The sequence below is a fragment of the Microtus pennsylvanicus genome, chromosome 12, assembly GCF_037038515.1.
Source record: "Microtus pennsylvanicus isolate mMicPen1 chromosome 12, mMicPen1.hap1, whole genome shotgun sequence".
NCBI lineage: Eukaryota > Metazoa > Chordata > Mammalia > Rodentia > Cricetidae > Microtus > Microtus pennsylvanicus.
This window is the reverse complement of record NC_134590.1, coordinates 1153495-1176880: the sequence shown is the minus strand read 5'-3', so window position 1 is coordinate 1176880 and position 23386 is coordinate 1153495. Positions and strand designations below refer to the sequence as shown.

At 45.2% G+C, this 23386-nt stretch overlaps 1 protein-coding gene across 5 annotated transcripts in view; it reads right to left on the bottom strand.

The window, feature by feature from the left end:
• Nucleotides 1-21407, bottom strand: part of Evi5 (ecotropic viral integration site 5) — a 138731-nt gene extending 117324 nt beyond the window's left edge. For 2 of the 5 annotated variants that reach the window (XM_075944489.1, XM_075944493.1), the window contains exon 1: nt 21293-21406. In XM_075944489.1, coding sequence (XP_075800604.1) covers nt 21293-21343 — 51 coding nt within the window. In that variant the 5' untranslated portion in view covers nt 21344-21406. Of the gene's footprint in view, nt 1-15587; nt 15720-21292 lie in introns of those variants that run through there. The other 3 variants (XM_075944491.1, XM_075944494.1, XM_075944492.1) reach the window with 3 other exon arrangements.
• Between the last annotated feature and the right edge of the window lie 1979 nt (nt 21408-23386).

The following is a 23386-nucleotide window of genomic DNA, read 5'->3' as shown; positions in this document are numbered from 1 at the left end:
ACAGCCACTAAAAGAATGAAACACAAATGCATCTGAAACATGACTTAGCCTAAAAACTGCACACGACAGTGAAATAAATGAATCAAGAAGGACCACATAGTATGACTCTGCAGGAGTGACCAGAACAGACACCTACAGACCGAAGTGGACCGGTGAGGGAGAGCTGACAGGAGGATTACAGAGTGGTGACTTCTCTGAACTTCACTATGACAAAAGCTGCATGTATGCACAAACACACTAAGTCACTGGGTCATACTCTAGGATCAGTGGTCCTCAACCTGTGGGTCACAAGCCCTTCACAGGGGTCGCCTAAGGCCATCGGAAAACACAGATATTTACATTACGATTCATAACAGTAGTAAAATTAGTTATAAAGTAGCAATGAAAATAACTGTATTTTATAGTTGGGGTCACCACAGCATAAGGAACTGTACTGAAGGGGTCGCAGCAGTGGGAAGGCTGAGAACCACAGCTGTAGGTGAGTCACAGGGAAGAGTACACTCACTATTTCCATGTGAGACTTTTCCTGGAGACTCAAAACAAACATCCATTCACCTCAGGAGGGAACATCAACAGGGCCAAAAGAAAGACACCACCAACGTCCAATCTGGTGAGCCAGGGAGTTTATTGGGATTGTTCACAGGAGTATGGGTGAGAAGGCAGGGGCGGGGGCAAGGCAAAGGCAGCTACATCACCAAGCCGGACCCTCGGGTTCACTGCACCCAGCTCAACAGGTCAGAGAGTATCTCCTTCAGGCAGGTCTGGGCCTCTTCCAGGCAGCAGGCTAGTCTGTTCTCCTCAGCAATTCTTACTGTTTATGTACCCTTGGGGGAAAGGGAGAGACAGACAAACCATTTGAATCTGGTAAGTGTCAGGGACATCCTAAGACTTCTGAGCTGCCTGGAGTTCTACATTTAAGACCAAGGCCCCTGCAAACTTATAAAACCAATCTGGAAGTCAGTATGGTGGTTTCTCAGAAAACTGAGAATCAACCTACCTTACGACCCAGCAATACCATTCTTGGGCATATAACAAAAGATGCTCAATCATACTACAAGGGCAGCATTAATTGTAATGCCAGAAACTGGAAACAACCTAAATGCCCCTCAACCAAAGAATGGATAAAGAAAATGTGGCACATTTACACATTGGAGTACTACTCAGCGGTAAAAACCGACATCTTGAAATATGCATGCAAATGGATGGAACTAGAAAAAAATATCCTGAGTGATATTAACACAGACCCAGAAAGATGAACATGGCATGCACTCACTCATAGGTGGATACCAGCTGTAAAGCAAAGGATATGGAGCCAATAGCTCATGACCCTAGAGAAGCTAAGTAACAAGATGAACTCTTAAAAAAACATATATAGATCCACCTAGAAAGGGGAAACAGACAAGATCACCTGACAAAATTGGGAGCACTGGGGTGGGGAGAGAAGAGGAAGAGGAGGAGAGGAGAGGGGCAAGGAGAACTTGAGGGAACAGGATAATCAAGATGGAGGAAGAACAGAGATGAGAGCAAGGAGAGAGATATTTTTATTGAGGGAGCCATTGTGGGGCTAGCAAAAAACGTGAAAAAACATGGCACTAGAGAAATTCCCAGGAATCCACAAGGATGACCCCAGCTACGATCCTAAACAAGAGAAGAGAAGGTGCCAGAACTGGCCTTGCCCTGCAGTCAGATTGATGATATCTTAAATATCACCATAGAGCCTTCATCCAGCAACTGATGGAAACAGAGGCAGGGACCCACATCGGAGCACTGGACTGATCTCCCAAAGTCCAGCTAAAGAGTGGGAGGAATGAAAACAGGAGCAAAGAGGTCAAGAAAATGATGGGGACACCCACTGAAACAGTTTACCTGAGCTAATGGGAGCTCACCAACTCCAGACAGACTGGGAAGGAACCAGAAAGGTCCAAACTAGTCCCTCAGAGTGTGGGTGACAGTTACATGGCTGGGGCAGACTTAGGGGCACTGGCAGTGGCACCAGGATTTATCCCTACTGCATGTACTGGCTTTTTGGGAACCTATTCTCTTTGGATGATACCTTGCTCAGCCTAGATATAGTAGGGAGGGCCTTGAACCTTCCACAAAGCAATGTGCCTCACCTTCTCTGAGGAGTGGATGGGGTAGGGTGGGGGAGTAGGTAGAGGGAAAGGGAGGAGGGAGGGAGTGGGAACTGGGATTGGTATGTAAAATGAAAAAAAAAAAAGATAGATTGTTTTCTTTTTTAAAAAAAAATAAAATAAGCCGGGGTTGGTGGCACACGCCTTTAATCCCAGCACTCAGGAGGCAGAGGCAGGTGGATCTCTGTGAGTTCGAGACCAGCCTGGTCTACAGAGCTAGTTCCAGGACAGGCTCCAAAGCCACAGAGAAACCCTGTCTCGAAAAACCAAAAACTAAAAATAAATAAAATAAAATAAATTTTAAGGCTTACTTAAGATTCCGTCTGTCGTGTTAGTACACCTGCTAGTGTTGTTCTGGTTCAGACCTTTAGACAGCCATGCTTCTGAGACTCTGGCATTTCTAGGAAATCAGATCTGACAGCAAATTCCCTGTTCCTCTGGCTCTTACAATCTTTTTGCTCCTTTCCACTATGGCACAGGAGCTGTGTTCTGCCAGTTGGGGCTGGGCACTAATCAGAAAGAGGTAAGCCCTGAAGGCGTATGATAGATAACTTCATATGGACTGAGCAGGTTGTACTGATAGATTTAGAAAACGTGACAGACACATAACAATTAAAGAAACTGAGGCCATAAATTTGAGAGTGAACAAGGGTAGTACATGGGAAGGATCAAAGGGTGAAAATAAAGCAATTATGCTTTAATTTCAAAAACTAAAAAAAAATTAACTTAAAAATAAACATGAGTAAAACAACTCCCCCCCAAAACTGGCAAACACCGCCAAGCACTGGTCTCAGATTTTTCTTACAATACTGCTCTGCAGTCTTAGAACCTAGAACTGTGTGTGCGTGGTACACTTCACATAAATACAGGTGTGTCTACATACACACGCGCATGCACGCTGGGACCAGAGCTGATGATGGTTTCTCCTGTCATTCTCCATGTTATTTTTTGAGGCAGGAGCTATCACTGAACACAGAGCTCACTTAATGCTCACTTCATACTGGCAAGTCAGCAGGCTCCAGGAAGCCATCTTCTTTTCCACTCACCCCCTCCTCCCCAGCTAGAGTTAGAGATGAATACCTCCATCCTCAGCTTTCTGGGAGGACAGTGGGATCTGAACTCTGACCCTTATGTATGTGAGGCAGGCACTGCACCACTGAGCAATCATGTCGCCATCTGGGATTTGTTTTAGTCAGTGTGCTGCTAATTCTTATGTGAACTAGACACGCAAACCAGGATTGTCTATAAGGAGGGAACCTCAACTGAGATTGTAACTGCGTAAATGAATGCAGACAGATTGTAAAAATATATACAGCTTTAATAGACTTACTGAACCATCGTTCCCGCAGAGACCAGGAAAGCAGAAGCTAGTGCTTGCCAGATTTATAGGTAAACATTAGCCCAAGGTGAACACGCCCCCTAAGGGGCAGGACTTATCCCTACAAGAGATCCAGCAGTAAGGCATTTTCTTAATTACACATGGAGGGGGGACGAGAGTGGGTGGGGCCACCACAGGCTAAGGATGGTATGGAAGCCCACCAGGAAGCAGCAATGCTCCATGGCCCCTGCATCAGCTCCTGCCTCCGGTTCCTGCCCTGTTTAGTTCCTACCCTGTTTTTGTTAGATGATGAACAGTGATATGAAACTGTAAGCCAGACAAACCCTTTCCTCCCCAACTTTTTGTTTTGTGTTGTGTTTGTTTTGTTTTGTTTTGTCATGGTGTTTCATTGCAGCAATAGAAACCCTAAGACAGTTAGGGTCTCACTACGTAGCCCATTATGGCCTAAAATACACAATCCTCCTAACTCTGCCTTCTGAGTGTGGGGATTAAAATTTTTCCTAGCTCATTTTTAAATTTTCAGCTTTTTTCCTCTCCCTATCCTGTTTCCTAGCATGTAGTCTCTGACATGAAGCTGTGTGATACAACTGTTTTTAGTTAGCAAAGACTAACTGCACAGCAGGTTTACTGTGACAAATATGCATGTATTTATTTGTACAGTGATTATACACCCCCTCTAAGACCCTCTTTAAATGTTTTAACATTTGGCGGGCAATTGTGGCACACACCTTTAATCCCAGAACTCAGAAGGCAGAGGTAGATGGATCCCTGTGAGCTTGAGGCCAGCCTGGTCTACAGAGCAAATTCTAGGACAGCCAGGGCTACACAGAGAAACCCTGTCTTAGGAATAAAAAGAATTTTTTAACATTTAATTTTATGTGTATGAGTGTTTTGCCTCCATGTATGTATACCACATGTATACCTTGTGCCCAGAGGTCAGAAAAGGCGGGTGTCAGATCCCCTAGAACTGGAGTGACATAATTGTAAGCCATGATGTGGGTGCTAAAATCTAAACCCAGGTCCTCTGCAGGAGCAACAAGTACTCTTAACTGCCCCCATAGTCCCTTTTTTATCCTTTCTCCCCATTGGCCCCTTCCATTTTAGTTTGTCTTCCTCCTCAAATTCCAAATGAGAAAATACATTTGGGGTTTTGGGGGGTAGGAATTTTTTGTTTTATTTTTCTTTCCATATTTGTATCATTTTTATTTCTTTCTCTTGCCTTATTACTCTGGCAAAGATCTCAAATACTATATTAAAGAATAGCAGTGATAACAGATGTTCTTGTTTTATTCCTAGTTACAGAAAAACTACTTCGTTTTCCTTCTTTACTAATCTGTCCTTGATAGTGGAGTGAAGGCATAGCAACAGAAGCAAAATGCTGAGGGCTGACCTCTTACACAGCAAGCACCAAGCAGAGAAAGCACTGGAAACGGTACAGAAGGCTTTGAAACCTCAGAGCCCACCCCCAGGTACAAAATTCCTCCAACAAGGTCACATCTCCTAAGCTCATCAAACAATTAATTGCAGACCAAGTTTAAACACCTGAGATAGCGTTAAACATTTCATTTAAACTACCACACACACATCCAATAATATTGCTTGCTCGTTCAGCCCATTTTAAGCTGTCTGCAAAGGCTCACTGTGCTTCTACATACCTCTCCTAATTAGAAACTTATATTAGAAATCGTAACTTTTCCCTGTTGTGGTGGTTTAATGAAAATGGCTCCCCAAAAGTTCGTAGGGAATGGTGACCTTATTGAAGGAGATGTAGCCTTGTTGGAGGAAGTGTGTCACTGGGAGTGGGTTTTGAAGTTTCAAAACCTCAACCCAGCCTTAGTGTTTCTCTTCCCGCTGCCTGTCTATCCAGATGTAGAATTCTTGGCTCCTTCTCCAGCACCATTATCTGCCTGCATGCCACCATGCTTCCTTCCCATCATGAAGACAATGAACTGACTCTGAACTGTTAAGACAACTTCATTTTGAGAGTTGTGCATCTCTTCACAGCAATAAAACCCTAAGACATGCTTTGCTTTGATTTAGTGCACAATAGAAAATCAAAGTCACACTAATATCCTCAGATTCCCTATTCCAATTTTTATAACTATAAATAATTATAAACACACATACGATGAGGGGAACCACAAAAGCCAATGTTTGTGTGTGTGTGTGTGTGTGTGTAGATCAGATGACAACGTTGTGGAGACCCCTTCTATTTTTTCACCTTCTAATTTTTGAGTTCCAGGATCAAATTCAAGTGGTGAGAGTTTCACAGCAAGAGCCTTTTTCCTGTTCCCACTGACACATACAGACGAACAGACAGACAGACACAAACACACATATATACATGAGATATGTGAAACTACAAAAGAAAAAACTCAAACTACCCTGGCAAGCACCCTTCCTGTAAGGTATTACTTCAGATCTGATTTAAGCAGAAGTGGTACTTGGTACTGACCTGAACGCTGAATTATAATGATCCCCTCAGAACATCAACAATGAACGAGAAAGAGCCAAACTGAAGCACGTGAAATACTCCTGTAGGAGGACCTGCTACCTCGAAGGCCTAGCACGGTGTAAAGGAAGTGCCCTGCCCATCGACCCTCAAAAACTCAGGTAAAGACCCACGTAAACACTCCAGCATGGCTTGCAGAACACAGTGACGTGCAGGCTGAGTTCTTGGGTTGTGCGTCCCTGAACCGAATCACACCTACAGCAGCATATGGCCAATTTCTTCACTCCTCTCCATACAAATCAACATTGATGTGAAAAGGCATGGTCTTTACAGTATGTATTTTTATATATGCGTCTTCTAGTTCCTTTCACAGTCAGTCAATAAAGCAGACTAAGAGTGAACCAACACACACAAGGGGAACACAGCATGAAGGCAGTAAGTCTGAGGACCATTTGAAGAGGGAAAAACATAAGATCTATAAAAGGAGAAGGAGAAGGCAAATGTGCAAAGGGCCACACAAGGGAGAAGTAAGAAAGAATCAGTAAGTGCAAAGGCTTTGAGGAAATAAAAAAAAATGGGTTGAACAGCAGCCCTGGAGTCGGGAACGGTAGTGCACACCTGTAATCCCAGCAAATGGGAGACAGGCAAGGAGGCTCCCAAGTCCCAGGATTAGAGAGAGACTATCTCAAAAAACTAAGAAGGATGAAAGAAGGAAAGAGGGAGAAGATGGGAGGAAGAGCACTCATACAAGATGAGTCACAGATGCAAAAACTGCAACTATTAAAAATTGTGCATTGTTATAACTATTATAAATATAATAATTATATTATTATAAATACTTAAATTTTTACATTAGTTACAATTTTTATAAAGTAAAAGCAGGTTGCATTTATCAAATGTTATTTTGATAGATTAAGTGGGTGATTTGTAACGTTCTTTAATACTAAATCTGGAAGTCAACATGTATGTTACCCTTGTACAACATCTCAACCCAAACTACCCACAGATTAAGCACGCAATGGTTTGCAGGCTCTGTTAGGCTATTGGCCTTAGTACTAAAGAGGCTGGGTTCCAAGGGGAGATTAGTAAGGCTACAGCAGACCAACATGAAGGAAAATGTTATCAGGGTTCAAACCAGAAAGAAAATATTACAAAGGAATCTGAGATCTATCTAGACTGTAATTGGAAAAACATGGGAATATCATGATCTTAATCTGCTTTATAAAAAGAATAATCTATATAAAAGCTTATTTATAGGGAGGCAAGATCAGACAGTAAAGAGATTAAGCAGATGACTATTAAATCTAAGTAAAAATAATTATGCTTTATTTATAGGCTGTTGAGTGGACAACAGAGATAAACAGAAGCAAAGCGACTTTCTTTTTTTTTAATCTATTTAATTTTATTTTTATGCGCATTGGTGTGAGGGTGTCAGATCCCCTGGAACTGCATTACAAACAGCTGTGAGCTGCATGTGGGTGCTGGAAACTGAACTTGGGTCCTCTGGAGAGCAGCTGCTGCCTTAACCAATGAGCCAATCTCTCCAGTCTGCAAACTGACTTCCTAATGAAACTGACAGAGAATAAGGAAGGACAATTCAAAGGTAAAATCTGACTTCAGCAACTGATAGTACTATTTCCTGAAACTGGAAAAAGGTACCAAGCCACGTGGCTAACAGTCAAGAATTATGAGCTAATATAAATTATAAGAATTAATAAGAAGCCTGAGCTACTAGGCCAATCAGTTTATGATGAATATAGATCTCTGTGTGTTTATTTGGGACTAAACAGGTATGGAACCTAGTGAAACAGAAACCTCAGTCAACAATATAGAGACCTCAAGGCCACATGAGATCCTATCTCAGAGGGGAGGAAGAAGGAAAGACACAGAGATAGAGATGTTTCCCAACCTGGACCCAGAGACTAATAGCAAATCCGAAACTGAATGATTCCAGGTCAGTGTTGTGCTCCACAGCTGTCTGTGGTTTAGAGTTAATCTTTTCCCTACAGGACAACAGGGTCATCTGCATAGCTATCTAACAACTCAAACACCAAGCTATGTAGCAGCTTCTGAGATTTAATTACTAACACTTTTACAATTCTTTTGTCTTTAAAATTTTAAAGTACATTTATTGGGAGGGCGGGGGCACACCTGTGCCACAGCAGGCCCATAGAAGTCAGAGGACAACTTGGAGTAGACAGAACTCAGCCGCCACGTTAGGCAGCAAACAGCTTTTCTCACTAAGCCATCCCACTGCCCCTTCTAAATTCTTAACATCCACTATGCGTATTTAACCAGGTGTGGTTGTTTGAGCAGAAATGGCCCCCAACAGACTCGTGTTTGAATGCTTGCTCATAGGAGGTGGCACTGTTATGAAATTGCCTGCGGGTCCCAAGCAGCGGGGGCCGGGCAGCAGGTCCCGAGAGCCGCCAGCCAGCCTGGGGCAGGGCCCAATCATCCCACAGACAGTGAGTCCCCAAGATCCCGGCAAAGGTGCAAGTTCCCAGCCTCAGCTGAGCGGGTGGGAGGCACATGGACAGACACATTGTACAGAATATAATTGGATATTTATTAGTTACATTATGGAATGGGAAGAAAAGAGGAGAGGAGGGGGGGAGAAAAGAGAAGAGAGAAAGGGAAGAGAAAGAAGAGGACAGAGTGAGAGAGAAAAGGGGAAAGAGGAAAAGGGAACAGAGAGTCAAGATGGCAATGGAGGGAGGGGCTGCAGGGAGTGGGCGTGGCTTGTCTCTTAAAGTAACGAACAATCATAACAGGCACTATTAGGAGGCGAGGCCTTGTTAGAGGAGGTGCAGCCATGCTGGAGGAAGTGTGTCACTGGAGGAGTGGGTGAGCTTTGAGGTCTCACACGCTCAGGCTACACAGTGTGGGACATGGCCACTTCCAGCTGCCTGCGGATCGAGATATATAACCTCACCCACCTCTCCAGCACCATGTCTGCAGCAATGATGGCTAGTTACAGAAAGCCTTGATAAAAATCAAACACTAAACCACACTTTGAAAAGTCATGCCCCTGCTGAGAACCAAGGATACATAAAACTGTGTCTTCCCTCAGTTTACGTCTTGCGAACAGGTCTTCTGTCCATGCACAGAGGCCCCTCCTCCCCATGCCTGGCTTTCCTGGACCTGACATAGTTCCTGCACACTGATCTTCCTATGTGTGACAACAAACGGACCAAACTACTCACAACCTCTATAAACTTTATCCATCAGTGTGACAGACCCTTCTTATTTTCAAAAAAGCAATCAAGTTGATTCTTTAATTTTGTTCTCCTCTTTATGGGAACACCAGATAAATATCCAAGACTATTCCTCATAGATTTGCTCTCTCAAAACCATCCTCTGGGGCTGGTGGCACTGCTCAAGGAGCAGAGGTGCTCGCTGCACAAGCTTGGCATCCCGAGTCCACCCATGAAACCCACACATAGGTAGAAGGAGAGCACAGAATCCACACAGCTCTTCACCTCCATACATGTGCCATGAAACACACATGCCCGCATACATCATACACATACAACAAATAAAATTTTAAATATTTTTAATTTAAAATCCATCCTTAATTAAGCTCTGTCTTCTTACCATCAAATTATAGGTTGAGTCTTCTAAACTACAAAATGTCATGTTACATAATTGTTTATTAAAGCTACAATTTTATCCAGTTCCAATAAATTCATTTGTAAAAACCCTTGAGTTTATCTTTGACATGGCAAAATGTCTATACCAAGCCAAAGACAGCCATTCATCATTTCTGCACCCGTGCTTTATAAGCCAGGCAGCGGTGGCTCACACCTTTCATCCCAGCACTCGGGAGGGAAAGGCAGGCAGATCTCTGTGAGTTGAAGGCCAGCCTGCCTACATAATGAGTTCTAGACAGCCAAGGCTACACAAAGAAACCCTGTCTTGAAAAAGAAAAAGAAAAAAAAAGGCCCCATGAATAAAAGCCAGAAAGCACTGTCCACAAGAAAGTCAGTTCAGGAGCTGGAGAGATGCCTCGGTAGTTAAGAGCACTGACTGCTTTTCCAAAGGACGTGCGGGTTCAAGCCCCAGCACCCACGGGTCAGCTCACAATTGTCTGTAACCCCAAGATCTGATGCCCTCACATAGACATACATGCAGGCAAAACACCAATGCACATAAAATAAAAACAAGTAAATTATTTAAAAAAAAAGTCAGTTCAATCCTATTCTCATCAGTGATGGATAACACGGAGAACTAGCAGGTCCTTCTGGAACCCTAATAATGAGCTTGCAAGACAATCAAGAGCAAACCAACAAAGCAAGCCCAGATCGGGGTCAGTTCACCCAGCTTCTAGGAACATTTTTCAGAACACAGCTGAGTGCTGGATGAGCACAAAGAACAATGAACGAGTTCTGAACCCGCACTGTCTTTGCCCACTTGAAAGGGAAAATGAACTGCAATGACAGAAAGCCCAGAACAGAAGACTGTAGATGGCACAGCAGGGGAAGATCCATCACGACAGACGGCTGGAAGTGCAGCCTTCAGGATGCAGGAATGAGAGACCACGGAAGGAAAGGCTCTCATACCATCAAGACAAACAGTGTTTCCCAAGGTTATTTCTGACTGACACCCTGCACGTTATCTAGAAACACAAAGGGAAACAAAGGTGCTGTAGCAGGACAGTAAGGATTCTGTGCAGTGGGACACACTTGTCTTATTAACGCTTGTTAAAGTTCAGTGGGACGCACTTGTCTTCACTTGTTAAAGTTCCATGAAGAGCAGAATGGCTCTCGGGTTCTGTGGCTAAACATTCCGCAAAAATCTATTTAGCACCACAGATCTCATAGGGATATTTGAATACAGAAAATGGCAATACATAATTTAAAGGCACTGGACAGGGGAGCTCAGTGGGTAAAAAGTTACAAGTGCGAGGACTGCAGTTTGGATCCCCAGCACCCAAGAGGCCCGCCTGAAATGTCAGTTCTCTTTACGGAAACAGGAGGCTCCCCCAGGCTAGACTAGCCATTACCAGTAATCTCTGTGTTTAGTTAAGACACTGCCTCACTGAATAAGGTGGAAAGTGAACCCCTAAAGCTACAAACACAGACATGTGCGCCCACACATGAATAAGGTGGAAAGTGAACCCCCTAAAGCTACAAACACACAGGCAAACATGCATACACATACCCACATACTACATATACACAGAAGGCATATTCTTTAAATTATATAAGCTAAACCTTAAAGAAACATACATATTATTTCTACTTTATTGGAAACTATAGAGAACTCTGATTCAAAATTCTATTATTTGGCCAGGCATGGCGATGAACACTTTTAATCCTAGCACAGAGACAGGCAGGATCTGAGTTCAAGACCAGCCTGATATATATATAGCATGTTCCAGGCAAACCAGGGCTCTACAGTGAGACCCTGTTGTAGTAATAAGGAGCGGCGGGGCTGCGTCCCCAACACCCCAGCCGCCTGCTCGGCTAGCTTTTGCCCCAAAATAATTACACGGACACTGTATTCTTCACTGCTTGGCCTTTTAGCTCTAGCCCTTACTGGCTAATTCTGATATCCCGATCAACCCATCTCTAATAATCTGTGAGCACCGGTCTTACCGGGAAGGATTCAGCATGTCTGACCTGGCAGCTTGTTTCATCGCGTGCCTCTGCCCAGAAGCCGGGAGCATGGCGTCTCTCTCTGAGGCATCTGCTCCCGAGAGGAGAGCTGTGTAGTCTGAGCTCACTTCCTCTTCCTCCCGGCATTCTGTTCTGTTTACTCCACCTACCTATGCCCTAACCAATAAAATGGGCCAAGGCAGTTCCTTTATTAGCCAATGACCTTCCTCCATCACCCTGTCTTAAACTTGAAAGGGGGGGAGGGCACCTAGGCTTGAGTGGGTTCTGAAAAGAAAACAATAAACGTTAGATGTATTCTTTTAGTGCATATGGATACAGGTACCGCATGCACCTATCAGGGTGAGCATGTGGAAGTCAGACAACTATCAAGAGAACTATCATTCTCTCCTTCTACCATGCAGGCTCCTAGGATGGAACTCAGTCATCAAGAGAGCAAGCCCCTGCTGAACCATCGCCCCTACACACCTTATGTGTTTTAAAGTAAAAGCTGGCCAGGTGTCATGCTGCAAGTGGTCAATCCCAGCAGTTGGGAAGCAAAATATCTCTGAGTTCCAGACCAGCCTGGTCTACACAATGAGCTCAGGACAGCCAAGACTACATAGACAGACAGAGAAAACTGGACATAACAGTGCCCCCTCGTAATCCAATCCTACCACTTGGGAAATAGAGGCAAGAAGAACAGGCCAGTCTTGGCTACATAGCAAATCTAAGGCTAGCCTGAAGTTCACAAGAGCCCATCTTAAAAATTAAAATATTGGCTGGAGAGACGGCTCGCTGACTAAGCTCTTTCTGAGGATCTGGGTTTAGTTCTTAGCACCTACAAGGTGCTTACAACTCTGTACAAGTTCCTATTCCTGAGAATCCAACACCCTCTTCCAGTTCTGAAGGCACTGCACACACGCTGTACAAAGACATGCATTCGTACATGCAGGCAAAACACCCACCCATACAGATAAAAATAAACATATCTTAGGAGGGATAAAAAAACTCAAAACATGAAAAGAAATATGAGGGATTGGGAGAGGAAGAGGGGCAAAGAACAGCCAAGCTATTCAATTCTTAACACAGAAACCATCTAACGGACGGTTTTACTTCACCTGTAACTCTGTTAGTAAACAGCATTAACATTATCTGGCTCTAGCAACAGTTTTCTACTTCTTCTGGTGTGAAACTTTTAGAAACAGGTATGGAGGTATAGCTGTAGTAGTTAGCATATGCAAGGCCAGTGCCCCTCCCCCACTACTGGGGGGAGGGGCCTTTTCTAAATAAAACATTTTAAGTACTACTACCTCATCCTATTACAGTACTTTCATTCAAGTATAATTACTGAAATGGCAAAATCATCCTAACATTTCAATAAGTTTTAATATTACATATCACAAACGGGCAAAATCTCTTACTCAACGGTTAATGAACACATAGATTTATAGGCTTCCAAATGTCCAAATACATTTCCCATTCCCTTACCTAACTTTTCCACACTTAGGATTAACAAGGGCTTTAGAGAAAGTATCAAATAGTTCATTAAGCTGAATTATCTTTAAAAATAATTTCCAATTCTGACACTGTAAAATTCTGGAGCAATGAGTCCTTCTAAAAAGAACAGAAGAGTTGGTCTTGGTGACAAAAGCCTGTAATCTCCACAGAAATGAAGACGAAAGGATCAAAAGTTCAAGGTCAGCCTGGGCTGTATGGGTCCTTCCCAAACAAAACAAGACAAAGAAGGGTTGGAGAAATGGCTCAGCAGTTAAGAGTGCTGGCTACTCTCCCAGAGGACCTGAGTTCAATTCCCAGCACTCACATGGCAACTCACAACTGTCTGTGACTCCAGTTCCTGTCTCTGCCTCCCAAGTGCTGGGATTAAAGAGACCTCGGAATTAGTGACACCGAGGGGAGGAGCCAAACATACTGAAAGATTACAAATGGGGATATGGACAAGAAGAAACTAGTGTGGGCCACTCACAAAAGCCCCAAAGACTAAGGATCTGCATGACTCAAGGTCAATGGGGAAAAGATGAAGACAGTCAGTCTATATAAGGGTACACTTACACTTTCTAGGTTCCCACTCCTATCCTCTCATAATTTATTCCTGGAAACACTGACCTGGACCAACTCCAGACTCAAGGAGAGTGAGCTTGAAGGCTGAAAGCCAAGGGATTAGGCAGAAGTGTTTTTTAGCAAACAGCCACCCACTGTCCCTTCCCTCTGCCCAGCTTTCAGAACACTGGCAGCCAGATAGACGGATCAGGTCCCCTCAGCCACAGGGGACACATTCCAGAAGTTCCCTCTCACCCATCACAGTGCCTGTGCTGTGCAGGAAGAAGGCTACGGGGAACCCTATCACAACTCCTTTATCCTTCCTGGGGTTTACAGACTGCGGATTGTTCTTAAGATCTTAGCAGCAACGCTACACTGTATTATTAAGTCAAGACCATTCACGTTTTCACTTCAAAGAAGCATTCTACAGTTCCACTTTCAGCACATTCAACAGTGAAGTACGCTAGCACTTGGGGCCATTACTAAGTAAAATAAGAGATACTCAACACAGGCGGCGGAACACCAAGGCAGCTGACCAGACGACCCCAAGAGTTACTGACTAAAGTCTGGTACAGCCTAGATAGCCTAGACAATGGAGTAATTGACATCCCACTTGGAGAGTGTTCAGCTACTCAAAAGTGGCATGTAATTTAAAACTTAAAAACTCAAGAGAGCTAGCTAATGTGTATCAAGGGCTAAGAACGGTGACGGGCAAGAGTACCTAAATAAATTCAAGAAAAAAAAGTTCAAGACTTCTAAGTTGTTTATTTCTAGAATTCTGCAGATATTTTCTGAACCACTGAGAAAAGAAACCCTGGAAAGTAACACAGTTGCTCATACAAGGACGTAGGTTCTGTCCCCAGCACTGAAAAAAAAAGTAGGGAAATAAAAAGATAATGAAAAACTAAGCATATTATGTAAAAGAGGCACTTCACAAAATATAGAACTGGCTAATAAAGTAATTTTCACCCCAGTCACCACAAAAAATGCAAATTAAACCCACACACTGATAAAGTACTGTACCACCACCCAATTCGCAGACTCTTAAAAAAAATTAAGCATCGTCAGTAAGTACTGGATTTTCGCTGAGAACTCATCGGTACAACAGCCTTGGGAAAGGCCCGACAGAACCTAAAGTCAGAAAGCTAAAAACAAAACAGTATCTACCAGAAATAGTGGCAATATCCTCGAAGGAGGTGGGAGGCGGGCGTCTGTCAACAGCCTAGTCCACACAGCAAGAACAAAACCAAACAAACAAACAACTTCAGTTCTCAAAGGGCATACATCCCAACCAAAGAAATGTCTATTTCTTCTTGACACAAACTTGTCAAAGGAGAGCATTTTCTGTTCTACAGAAACCAAATTCCCGAAACACTAAGGAATTTTAACTATTAAAATGTAAAAAACAAAACACCAGGCAAAGATTAAAAACTAGCAACAGATCAGGTTTCCCTAAAAACTCCATTCAGGAAGCTCCGGAATTCGTTCTCGCAGCGGAGAAAACAGATTATTCTTCTCCACCGTCGCTCAAAGGAACCCGCTTGCTGCTCTTTAAAATCCCCTCCAGCAAAAACCGGAGGAGAGCGAGGGAACCGGCCCGAAAGTTTTGCCTAACTCCGGGCGAGGCGACGCCCCCCGGGGATGACCCGAGGTCAGGGAAACCAGCGAAGCCACCGCCGCCACGACCTCCGGAAACCGCGCGGTCAACTCCGAGGCCAGCGGGGCGGTCACTCGGCGCACCTGGCGGACCCGTCACCTGCCTGCGGCCGCCGCCGCGCGCTGAACCCGGAGGCCAAATGGGGGGGGGGGGGGGGGAGACGCCAACTTTCCAAGTCCGGGACGACTCCAGGGCCGGGGCGCCCCCGAGGCCGCCCGAGGCACGCAGGCCCCGGCTGGCTCGCGCCGCAAGCCCGGCAGCGGCCCAGGTCGGCGGCGCGGGCCTCGGAGCCGCACGGCGCTCGCCCGCCTCCCTCGCCGCAGGCCCGGCCTGGCGCGGCGCCGCTCACCTTGGAAACCTGGGGTGGTGGACGTCGCCGTCACCATGAACTTCCCATCCAGCCGGCGGCCGCTCGGGAGCTCGGGCACTCGGGACCCTCCGCCGGCCGCTCGCCGCTCCGCCCGCGACTCAGGCGAACCCCGCGCAGCCCCGCGCCCGCGCCCGCTCCAGCTCCGCCCGGCTCCGGCCGGGCCGCTCCAGAGAAAGCCCAGGGCGCAGGCGCGGCGAGGCCCTTAAAGAGCCACGGCCGGCCGGCCTCTACGGCATAATGGGTTCGAGCGAGCAGGTTAGGGCCGCGGCCCGGGTTGGCGAAGCAAAAGCAGAAACCGAAGGGATTGGACCGCGGGGAGCGGAGGCGGGGAGATCCCACTCCGTCCTCCGCCCCTCTCTCCCTGCACCCTGCCCTCGGCCCTGCAAACTGCTGACTTCCCAGTCTCCGGGACCGCCCGGCGCGAGTCCCGGCCGCGGAAGACACACCCCCTCGGAGCCCCCGGGGCGAGCACCCCGCGTCCCGCTGCGGCTTCCAGGGTTGGGGCGCGCGGAGCGGACGCGCAGCCTTGGGAAGGCTGCCCTAGTCCAGCTCTCAGTGGCACTTTCTGTGGTTAAACAGGTCTCCCAGCGATCCTCTGGACACCCTGGGTTTATTCGGAGTCCGACAGAGGGCAGAAAGTGGGCAGTTTTCCAACACCAAGGAAGAAATTCTTAGAAGGAAAGTACTTAGTTCGGGACAAAAAACAGCCTATTCATTCGGGTCCTGTCTCAGGAAGAGCAAGCAAGAAAAATAATAAAGGCATTATAAATTATTTTCGTTGTACACTTAGAAGTGACCAAAATTATAAAAATTACCATCGTGCAGTCAAAAAAAAAAAGCTCCAAAAGTGTTTGCTAATCTGATACCCCTGTTATTTGAATTTGTATTTGTGAGACCTGTCTGGAAAAGTTTCCACTAGCATAAGCACTTCTAGAAAAGAGTATTTTTCAACAAGACTAGGAAATAAGAAATGGGAAGTAAAACCATGTTCTCCACCCAGCTAAAGCCTTTGAAAATTTCAAAACAGTCTGAGGCAATTTTTTGCATAACTTTAGATCATGTTATTAAAGTCAACTTATCAACTTCATTATAACTTAATGCATCTTGCATAACAAAACGAAACATTTTTATCATCTACTTCTCCAATTTATTTGCTGATCCTGTTGCTTTTATCTGCTAAAGTTTCCTTGTACCTATCCTATGTCCCCCCAGCACCAACTACCCTTATCGACTGTCAGGACAGTGACCTAATTTATCCACAACCCTCCCGCCTTCCTCTAAATCTCCTCACAACACAGGAAGAATGCTTGTTCAGAATACTGTGTCATGTGACCTTGTCCCTGTCCAGCGTCCCAAAACACCTCCTAACCAAGTCCTCCAGGGCCAAACACCTCTCTCCTCTCTGGCCCTCATCTCACCCAGGCCCTGGTCTCTGAGTCGGAGACGCACCCTTTGATTGACCCCCCCTATGTTAGTCCTGTCAATCACCTTCCAGGAAACTGTAATTACAGGACTCCTTTGGGAATGTTTAGAGTCTCCTACTAAGCATCTGGCTCCGTAAGGCCAGGAGGGTTTGTTTTATGTGATTTGTAGTCATATTTTCATATTTGTTCAATGGATTCTAGAATCATAGGTTCAAGAACTTGAACTAGATATGGCTTAAAGTTTACTGACATCATAAGTAAATGTCACATTTTGACGTCTGGAGTCAGAACCTAAAAAGAACACTAGGTATTATAGAAATAAATGGAGTGCCCTAAGGTTCTTTGAATAATATTTAAAACAGTGCTCAAACCTCCTAGTTAAGAAGAATATGCCATAGCGGGGCGATGGTGGCGCACGCCTTTAATCCCAGCACTCGGGAGGCAGAGGCAGGCGGATCTCTGTGAGTTCGAGACCAGCCTGGTCTACAGAGCTAGTTCCAGGACAGGCTCCAAAGCCACAGAGAAACCCTGTCTCGAAAAACCAAAAAAAAAAAAGAAGAAGAAGAATATGCCAGGGCTGGAGAGATGGCTCAGAGGTTAAGAGCACTGACTGCTCTTCCAGAGGTCCTGAGTTCAATTCCCAGCAACCACATGGTGACTCACAACCATCTGTAATGAGATCTGGTGCCCTCTTCTGGCCTGCACGTATACATGCAAGCAGAACACACTGTATATGTAATAAATAAATAAATCTTTAAAAAGAAGAAGAAGAATATGCCAGGCGATGGTGGTGCACACCTTTGATCCCAACACTTAGGAAGTAGAAGCAAGTGGATCTCTGTGAGTTCCAGGCCAGCCAAGGCTACACACAGAGAAACCCTGTCTTGGGTGGGTGGGTGGGAATAGCTATAGCTGAGGACACCGTCAAACTGTTAACACTGGTGGTTTCAGAAGTGGAAGACGGGGTAATTGAGAGCGAAACATTTCCAGAGATGGGAAGAGGACTTTTTTGTGAATACCCATAAGGCTTAAAATAGTAGTTTTCCATTTTAAAAGTATGTGAATGAATTACCAATTTTAAAAAGAATGACAACGGGATATATAATATACAATTCCATGTATGCAGAATTCCAGAAAAGACAAAACAGAATGCAATGAAAACAGTCAGAACAGGGCTAGAGGAGCAGCTTACTATGCTCAGCATGTTACAATGTAATCCAATGTAATCATTTTAAAATACTGATCTCAGAATAATAGCCCTGAGGGGGGCCATTAGCTTGGACCCTCCAGTATTATCCCTGGTTTACGCCCTTCTTTCCCTTGCCCCAAGTGCGTCAATGTATTTGGTAAGAGAGCTTACACATTGATGCCCCACTTTGATTGTTAATTCTAACACTCGCAGGTGCCCAGGCACTTTCGTAAGTGATATTCCCCTGTGCGAATTCTCCTCTGACACCACCTCTGCCTCTGCCTCTCTGCTGCTCACACTCTGGAGTCTAGACTCTCACATGGAGGAGACAGTAAATGTGGCAGTGGGCAGCAGGACGACCAATTCAGTTAGCAGTTCAGTTCCCTGCATCTCACACTGCATACTTGTAGCGTGGATTTAGGTCACTATCCAGGAAGGAAACTCCTCTAACCTGCCAAGGGTTAAGTTACCAAAAACCACGCTGCTGACTGCCAAAAGTGTTCAAGCCAGCCATATGAGCCCCATTGGTCACCAAAAGAAAACAAGGGAGGCATTCTTCAGAGAGGTCAAGTCACCCCAGGTACAGAGGCAGAACTCATGGCCAGGTCAAATCCACGGTGGACGCCACCACCGTCATCCTGGGGGTGGACGCCACCCCTGTCACCCAGGGCAGCTGGCATCTGCGCTTCCTTGGAAAAGCAGGGCACTTGTTTTTATTCTTGGGTCACAGTCTAATTCGGGGTCTGTGAGAGCCACTGGCCACATGAGACCGCTTGTGTCTCAACAGTTTCAGCTTTTCAGTCACGTTCACACATTCCAAGTGCAGTAACAGCGCCCGCGGTCAGGAGCCCACAGACACAGAAGTTAGATTGGGGGTGCTATTCCAGGAAGAAGAGGAAGGCACTCCCTCCACCCAGAGTCCCAGATAATGCTCAAAACTTTTGCTTTGGGAAAAATAAAGCTCAATCTGAAACAGTTAACTTGTTAGGCGCTTTACTTAGCACAACAGGAATGTAAGATACTCGTGGCTCAAAGCTGGGGCCTCTCCACTTACTGGGGTTCTAACAATCACAGCACGCACACACTCTTGTCACCTCTGACCCTTGTGTGGAGGTAGACGCAGAATACTGATTGAAACTGAGCTTGTGGCTCCAGTTTGTCTGTCTGTCTGTCTCTTTCCTCCTCTCTTTCCTTCTCTACATGTGTCTGTCTAGGACATACCTGTTCACATGGGTGTGGGCCTGTGAGTGTGCATGTGTGTGGAGGCGTGAGGCTGATTATTGGGGCATTTCTTCAGTCACCCTCTTCCTTATTCATTGAGGCAAAGCCTCCCGATTGAAACTGGAGCGCTCTGATCTGGTTCATCTAGCCAGCTTGCTTCTAGGATTTTGTCTGGACTTTTTGAGTGCTGGGATTACAGGCAAGCTGCAGCACCATGCAGTTCTAAGGATCTGAACAGCAGTCTTCACATGTGAGGGTTCAGAACATAGCTTGCTGGGCCATAGCCACTTTATCTGTCTTTAAATTCCGTCAAACGAAACGACAGCTCTCGAAAGCATACCACCAAAACAGGACAACAGTACCGTGCCATTTCTCCATCACTTATAAAAGGGGAAGAATGTTTGTTTCTTGACTTCAAGTATGTTTTAAAGCAAGATAAAATTTGATGCAACTATCATTAGTAATTTCACTTCAACTGCCGAATTTTCTGAGAACTAGTAAATTCCAGGTTTTATCCAGCCAATGACTGGAGGTTATCATCTAAAAGTTTAAGTGTACTTGGCAAAACTATGTTTAACCTCCTCATACCCCAATCTTCTATCCCATAAAACACTTAGTAATATCTACTTAAGCACTGAACTGATCATTTCGTGGAATGAATATGTAAGGCATGTAAACACCCACTAAGTGTTAATTATTGCAATTGCTATTTTCCAAAGTCACAGAGTATCAGTGCAAATATCTAAAAGACTCTTAAGTTAGAAAAAAAAAAATCCTGACTCTACCACCTGCTAGTTGTTTGGGTTTTTACCTTGTGCAGTTCTGTTTCTTCGTCGGCTAGTTAAAGCTGAGCCTGCAGCCAGGGAGATGGCCCAATGCACAAAAGCATTAGCCATACAAGTCTGACAGCCTGCATTCAGCCCCTAGGACCCACACACAAAGACAGGATGGAAGCCGTGGCATGCATCCGTAATCCCTGCACTTCTGCTCTGGGAGACGGAAAGCAGAGACGGAGAATCACCCAGAAGGTTCACCTCCCACAGTCTGGAGTGCACAGCAACACAAACCAGATGGATCCTGCCCCGACGAGGTGGAAGCTGAGAACGCAGCTGTCCTTTGACCCCTGATGTGCACGGGCGGCACTCGTGCACCCGCATTTACACACTCATGACACACCATACACTAAGGAAGGAAGGAAGTTTGAGAAAATAAAATCTTAAGTCCCCGGTGGCAGATGTGTTAAATGCGTTTCTGCTTCACATAAAATGGTCTGTGTCAGTAAAGCCAGAGACAAAATTTATTCGATGTAAATTAGCCCTGTCCTCATTTCCACCAAAACAAAAACCACTGTTGCTTTATAGTATTTTTGGATAGAACCATATGTAACCCAGATTGGAAAAAAACACCTGCCAACACTGCCACCAGCTAGAACTTGTGAATAGATATTATGGTAACCATTTTCCTGGGCTAATCTTTATCTCCATGTGAGAAATTAGAAGCCTAAACAGACAAAGTAGGCCTCTGTCCATTGAATAGATAAAACAAGTACCAGCAACAGCAGGAGAAGAAACTATTGAAGTGCAGAAGCTAATTATTAAAACACCTCGCTTGAAGGTGTGGAATTAAACCTACCACTTTATATAACTCCTGGTTGCTTACGTGAATGGCCACAGTACAGTGAGATAATATTCTTAAAATAAAACTGAAGACACAGTCAGCAGCGGCTTCTGTGCTTTAAAAGATGAAACGAGGCACACAAATCCAAATTCAGAAAAAATTGAAATTCCCAGCTGCGGTAATTGCACCTTCATAAGCACTACAGTAAGAAGAAAAACCAAACCCCGTTTTACCTGTCTCCTGTTAGGGTTTCTAAAAGCAGCCGTCATTTTGGTGGTAACCATGATGAGCCAGGAAGACAAGGAGACTGGGGATTTGAATTGAATTTACAGCTGACTCATAGGGAGTGTTTACATCCATATTGCCACCGGCTCCACCCATTTGACACCCTTTCAGCTCCAGCCTGGTAGGTAGTAACCTTAGGGGAAGCTGGGAGCGTGGAGGCGTAGGAAAACTGAACGCCAAGCCTTTTAAGGATCTAGACATGCTAACAGATGCTGATTTTTTTCTCTTCCCTTCCTCTGCTCCCCACTTCTTCCTTCTTTGATTTGAATCAGAATGATCAAGTATGAGATGCTGATTTTGAGGCTTGAGGCACCTCTGACAAAATAACTATCTTATCTCTCTGTGTGTCTTTCTGTCTCTGTGTGCCTGTCTCTGTGTGCCTCTGTCTCTGTGTGCCTCTGTCTCTGTGTGCCTCTGTCTCTGTGTAGCTCTGTCTCTGTGTAGCTCTGTCTCTGTGTGTCTCTATCTCTGTGACCCTGTCTCTGTGTGTCTCTCTGTCTCTGTGTGTCTCTCTATCTCTGTGTGCCTGTCTCTGTGTGCCTCTGTCTCTGTGTAGCTCCGTCTCTGTGTAGCTCTGTCTCTGTGTGCCTCTGTCTCCGTGTGCCTCTGTCTCCGTGTGTCTCTGTCTCCGTGTGTCTCTCTATCTCTGTGTGACCCTGTCTCTGTGTGTCTCTCTGTCTCCGTGTGTCTCTCTGTCTCTGTGTGCCTGTCTCTGTGTGCCTCTGTCTGTATTTCTCTGTCTCTCTCCCTCTAACACCCCCCCCAGAAGGAGGAGGAGGCTTGAGAGGCTCACCATCCTTCATGTGACCCCTCCTGAAATGACATGATACATAAACTATTTACTGAGGTGGGGCTCTTTGATGTTGAAGATGCCTGTAAGGGTCTGTGTGTGTGTGTGAGGAGGGAAGTTTGATGTTTTGGTTACCTTTAAGTCACCCATGCTCTCTGTAAATTACCCCAATAAACTTACTGGAGATGTATGAATGTGTGGGGGGGGGGGGGGGGAGTTCACCTATGCCAAACACTTTCCTAAAAGGAAGGACAATAAGTGAGTACATTTTCAACTCCACAATGATATTATAAGCATTCATACGAATGGCTGTTATTAGGCCTACTGAAGAGGTTTGCTGTAGGGGTGGATGGCTCAGTGGCTGATTCAATTCCCAGCAACATGGCAACTCACAGCCTCCTGTAACTTCAGTCCCAGGGGACACCAGACGTTCTCTCTTAGACTCCTCTGGCAACCGGCGTGTACATGATGTATACATAAAATAAATAGTTTTTTCTAAAAGTAAGAAAGCTGTGCTGACCCATAGTCACAAGTGATAGTGAAAGAAATGCCAGGGGAAGTTTAGATCTTCCTCAACTATAAAACCTGTGCCATTTGGAGTTATCAGAATAGGGTACCTGTGTTCACACTCTGGTCTCTAAGAAATATAGTTTGATATGGAAGACAAGTGTAAGGGGCTGGAGAGATGGCGAGGTGGTGAAAACACTTCCTGTTTCTACAGTGGACCCAGGGTACACTTCCCAGCATGCATAAGGTGTCTTACAACCGCCTGTAACCCCAGTTCAGGGACTCTGACACCCTTTTCTGGCCACCACAGACTCCTGTGCTCACATAATACACAGACATACACTCAGGCAAAACACAAATCTCATACAAATAAATATTTTTCTAAAAAAGACAAATGTAAGAAATAAATGGATAAAAGTGTGTGTGTGTGTGTTCTCTAATATGGAGATGAATATGGTGGGGAAACAGAAGGGGACCACCTCGCCTGGAAGAGAGAGTTGCGCTCGTCCACCTGCCTACATCCTGTCCGCGTATTTATCATAGGTGCAGTTGCCTCACATGGAACCTTAGCTCCTCGTCCACACCAGTTGGTTCCAGGGAATAAGCTGGGAAGTTTTTACCCTGAAGGTTTGCGAACCACAGCTAGAAATGTAAAATTCATTGTCCTCTCATTAGGAAAAACTAAGGATGTGAATGAACCCAGAGGTCCCAGCTATTCTTTGAGAAGCAAAATGAGAGGGGAAAC